At 39.2% G+C, this 5,273-nt stretch overlaps 1 protein-coding gene across 3 annotated transcripts in view; it reads left to right on the forward strand.

Annotated features, from left to right (window-relative positions):
- TCEA1 (transcription elongation factor A (SII), 1) overlaps nt 1–5,273 on the forward strand; it is an 80,920-nt gene that overhangs the window by 14,791 nt on the left and 60,856 nt on the right. For 2 of the 3 annotated variants that reach the window (XM_011937591.1, XM_011937590.1), the window contains one exon: nt 1,684–1,746. The exons of the other annotated variant lie outside the window; for it this stretch is intronic. In XM_011937591.1, the coding sequence (XP_011792981.1) occupies nt 1,684–1,746 (63 nt within the window). The remainder of the gene's footprint in view (nt 1–1,683; nt 1,747–5,273) is intronic. 3 annotated transcript variants of the gene reach the window in all.

Here is a 5,273-nt window from a genome sequence, read left to right on the forward strand (position 1 = left end):
GGGACTACAGGCGCCCGCCGCCTCGCCCAGCTAGTTTTTTGTATTTTTTAGTAGAGACAGGGTTTCACCGTGTTAGCCAGGATGGTCTCGATCTTCTGACCTCGTGATCCGCCCGTCTCGTAGATTTCTTTTCCAACAACTTCAATGTTTTACTGTTTCTAGATGACTCTAAATAGGAAGAATTTATAGAATTTTAAGATCAGGAGAGATCTTTAAACAGCAAATAATTAAAACATTATTTATAATAACATGTCATAATTTCTGTTGAACTTAAATTTTTATTTATGAGGTATTGGGTTAAATTAAAATGATGTAACTCTTTGTTACCAGAAAAAAAGCTAATGGTTTTATTCTCGAAGGCCAAGCCTTATGTCTGTCACCTTTAAATGAAAAATTACATGACTAGAAGCCTTTACTTGATTTTATATTTAAGAAATGAAGTGATACTATGAGAGTCTTTGCTCGCTTTTCCCTTTGGTGTGTTTAATGAGGGACATGCTGTATTTCTTTCTGTTTTTTTGGGGGGGATAGCCTGTATTTCATTGATTTGTAGGGTGCCTGTTTTCATACTTTAACATTTTAGAAAGCAGGATAGGTATACATATCATTGGCCAGATGACCATTGTGGTGTTCTTTCACAGGCAGAATGCTAAACCTAGCATCAAAACTTGTGGAATGAGTGTCACTGGCTTGGAAGGAAATCTGAGAGATTAGTGAAGTACTCTTTGAATCCTGAGGAACCTAAATGACTGTGAAGAGCACTGGAGGTGAAAAGCAGCTGTGCACACTATTACAAAGCCAGCCTGAGAGCTCACGGCATTAGCTTTTTTGTGGATTCTTCTATGAAATGCTTTGTCACTTGTGTTCTTAAACAGCTCTTTGTGGGGTAAAAACAGATACTATTGAATCTGAGTCAAAAAGTTCTGAACGTTAAGTACTTTTAGTAACACCTTAGCCAATTTTGTTTTACTTACATGTATATTTTTGCATATGTAAAAGGTGACGTGGTAAAAACTTCAGCTCTAAAATAATTCTCTCAATAAGCAAAAGTAAAAAGAAGTTATAATGTCAGGCATGTTGGCTCATGCCTGTAATCCCAGCACTTTGGGAGGCCGAGGCAAGCAGATCACCTGAGATCAGAAGTTTGAGACCAGCTTGGCGCCCATCTCTACTAAAAATACAAAAATTAGCCCGGCATGGTGGCGCATGCCTGTAATCTCACCTACTCTGGAGGCTGAGGCAGGAGAATCGCTTGAACCCAGGAGGGGAGGGAGAGGTTGCAGCCAGCCGAGATCATACCACCGCACTCCAGCCTGGGCGACAGAGTGAAACTCTGTCTCAAAAAAAAAAAAAGAAAAAAGTTATAATAAAACACTGTATCATAGCTTCATAGTTTTTTCTTTATTGATGGTATATAAAGATGTGATTTATCCAGATATAGTACATTAAGTAAATATTAGACTAAATGAAATAGAATGTGATTGTATTCGATTAGATGAAATATGATAGATTGAATTAGTGTCAAATTGGAATATTTGGCTACAACCTATGGCTGGTGCTGTTGCTCCTTATCTGATTTATTCCTCTTTAGGTGTTTTCTGTGATTCTCCCATGAACCTTATTTCTGGCTAGTCACTGTTTTACCATCTTGGGAATTCAATATGAAATTATTTTATTTTGTAGGCTGGAGCATTGGATTTGCTAAAGGAGCTTAAGAATATTCCTATGACCCTGGAATTATTGCAGGTATGTGCTTTTATGCATCACAGTTTTTTTAATAGGTAGTCGTCATAAAATACTGAAACATTTTCAGTCCCAATGTGTTTTTGTACTGTCTTGATAATGGTGTAAACCATTATTAACTGCTATTTTTTTTTTTACAGATGGCAATGTAAATCAATAATCTACTAAGTTGTCATTATAGAGCAATGTTGCCTTTCTTAAGAAGAATAAAACCTGAATCTCTAAAGTTGACAGTAGCAGTGAAATTTCACTGTGAGAGGAAGTTGGATTCTTGGCCCTGATTTGGTCTCCTAAGATTTCCCTTTCTTGATCTATTATTGATAGCTGCTGCTAGCATGAAGCTAGCTTCAGGGTGAGGATGGCAAGGTGTCACTCCTCTCCCTTTTTTTTTTTCAGCACCAGTCAAGCATGTACGCAGTTGATGTCTAGTAGACATTACACAGATTCATTACTGAAGTCTTATTCTTTATTGATAACATTTATACATGTTTATGGGGTATATGTGATATTTGGTTACATGCATAGAATATATAATAATGAAGTCAGGTTATGTAGGGTATCCCTCACCTTCAGTATTTATCATTTCTCTGTGTTGGGAGCATTTTAAGCCCTCTCTTCTAGCTATTTTGAAATGTATAATGCTTTGTTAACTATGGTGACCCTACTCTGCTGTGGAACCTTAGAACTTATTCCTTCTATCTAACTATGTGTTTGTACCCATGAACAAACCTGTCTTCATTCCCTTGCCTCACTTATGCACCCTTCCCAGTCTCTGGTATCCAGCACTCTGCTTTCTATCTTTGTGAGGTCCACTGTTTAGCTCTCACATAGGAGTGAGAACATGTGATACTTGTCTTTCTCTGCCTGGCTTATTTCACTTAACATAACTCCAGTTCCATCCATGTTACTGCAAATACATGATTTCATTCTTTTTTATAACTGATAGGATTTCATTGTGTATATACACTACATTTTCTTTATCCAGTTATTCATTGATGGGCACTCACATTGATTCCGTATCTTGGCTATTGTGAATAGTGCTGTAGTAAACATGGGGGGTGCAGATACCCCTTTGTTAAACTGATTTTCTTTGGATAAATATTCAGTATTGGGATTGCTGGATCATATGGTACTTCAATTTTTAGTTCTTGAGAAATCTCCTTACTGTTTTATATAGTGGCTGTGATAATTTACATTCCCATTAACAGTGTATGAGTTCCCTTTTTTCTGCATCTTCACCAGCATCTGTTGTTTTTTTGTCTTTTTAATAATAGCCATTCTGGGCCAGGCGCTCACGCCTGTAATCCCATCACTTTGGGAGGCTGAGGTGGGCGGATCACCTGAGGCCAGGAGTTCAAGACCAGCCTGGCCAATATAGTGAAACACCGTTACTACTAAAAATACAAAAATTAGCCAGGTGTGGTGGTGCATGCCTGTAGTCCCAGCTACTCAGGAGGCTGAGGCATGAGAATCAATTGAACCCAGGAAGTGGAGGTTGCAGTGAGCTGAGATTGCGCCACTACACTTCAGCCCAGGCCACAAAGTGAGACTCTGTCTCAAAAAATATCAAGAATAAAATAATAGCCATTCTGACTGGGGGAAGATGGTATCTCATAGTGGTTTTGATTTGCATTTCTCCAATGATTAGTGATGTTGAACATTTTTTCTTATACCTGTTGGCCATTTGTTTGTCTTATTTTGAGAAATATCTGTTTGTGTTCTTTGCCCCCCCCTTTTTTTTTAAGATAGGGTCTCTCTCTGTTGCCCAGATTGGAGTGCAATGGCATAATCATGACTGACTGCAGCCTTCCACCTCCTGGGCTCAAGTGATCCTCCCACTTCAGCACCCTCCCATCCCTTACCCCTAGGTAACTGGGGACGACAGGAGCATGCTACCACGCGTGGCTAAATTAAAAAAAAAATTTTTTAGAGACAGGGTTCTCGCTTTGTTGGTCTTGAACTCCTGGGCTCAAAGCAGTCCTCCAGCCTTGGTCTCCCAAAGTACTGGGATTACAGGCATGAGCCACTGCGGCCAGCATTTTGCCCACTTTTTAATGAGATTATTTGTTTTTTGGTTGTTGTTAAATTGTTTGACTTCTTTGTTTATTGTTGGTATCAGTCCCTTTTCACATGAATAGTTTGCAAATATTTTCTCCTGTTCAGCAGATTGTCTCTTTACCCTGTTGTTTCCTTTGCTGTGCAGAAGCTTTCTTTCTTTTTTTTTTTTTTGAGACACAGTTTCACTCTGTGACCCAGGCTGGAGTGCCATGGTGTGACCTGCGACCTCAACCTTCTGGATTCAAGTGATCCTCTTGCCTTAGCCTCCCCAGTAGCTGGGATTACAGGCACCTGTCACCACGCCCAGCTAATATTTGTATTTGTAGTAGAGACGGGGTTTCACCATGTTGGCCAGACTAATCTCAAACTCCTGACCTCAGGTGATCCACCAGCCTTGGCCTCCTGAAGTGCTGGGATTACAGGCATGAGTGTATTTTAATTTTCCATCAAGACTGAAACATAAAAATAAACTTTGACAAAAGTCAAAGTGTTAAAAAGGAAACTTAATATAGCCAATAACATGAATATCGTTATTTTCTGGTTGATGTTTTTTTATTATCCACAAGTGCTTTCTTTGATATTTCTATTATATTCAGAATTTAGGGAAAGGTGGTGGGGGTGTGTGAACATGATTGAGAAAAAAAGTCACATTTATTTTCATTAATGGCTAACTGAAATTGAACATTTCTTTCATTTGTGAAAACACTAAATCACAGTTGTATTACCAGTATTTATGACTGAAACTAAAATAATTCACAGATGTTTTAACTTCAGTTTACTTATATTGTAAAAGTATTGAAATTGCTGGTTATTATTGCTGTTATACCTTATGCTAGGTCTTACTTAATGTTTTAATAAGGAAGGGCTTGGCACAGTGGCTCACACCTGTAATCCCAATACTTTGGGAGATCAAGGCTGGAGGATTGCTTGAGCCCAGCAGTTCAAGACCAGCCTGGGCAACATAGCAAGACTGTCTTGATAAAAAAGAAACACACACACAGACACAAACACACAAATAAGGGAGCTTGTACATTACTGTCTTACATTTAAAAATATTTTGTAATTGTATATTACATAATTGGTTTGCTTTGTAATCCTATGTATTTTATTTAATCTATTTTTAACGGATTCTGAGAAGGGGTCCATATGCTTCACCAGACTGCCAGAAGGATCCATGGTGCAAAAAAAGGGTTAAGAACTCTTCCTCTAGGCTGGCCCAGTGGCTCATGCCTGTAATTCCAGCACTTTGGAAGCTGGAGGTGGGTGGATCACTTGAGCTCAGGAGTTTGAGACCAGCCTGGCCAACATGGTGAAACCCCATCTCTACTAAAAATACAAAAAAATGAGCCAGGCATGGTGGCATGTGCCTATAATAATCTCAGCTGCTCGGGAGGCTGAGGCAGGAGAATCGCTTGAACCTAGGAGGCAGAGGTTGCAGTGAGCTGAGATTGCACCACTGCACTCCAGCCTGG

The sequence above is a fragment of the Colobus angolensis genome, unplaced genomic scaffold (genome assembly GCF_000951035.1).
Source record: "Colobus angolensis palliatus isolate OR3802 unplaced genomic scaffold, Cang.pa_1.0 Scaffold166, whole genome shotgun sequence".
NCBI lineage: Eukaryota > Metazoa > Chordata > Mammalia > Primates > Cercopithecidae > Colobus > Colobus angolensis.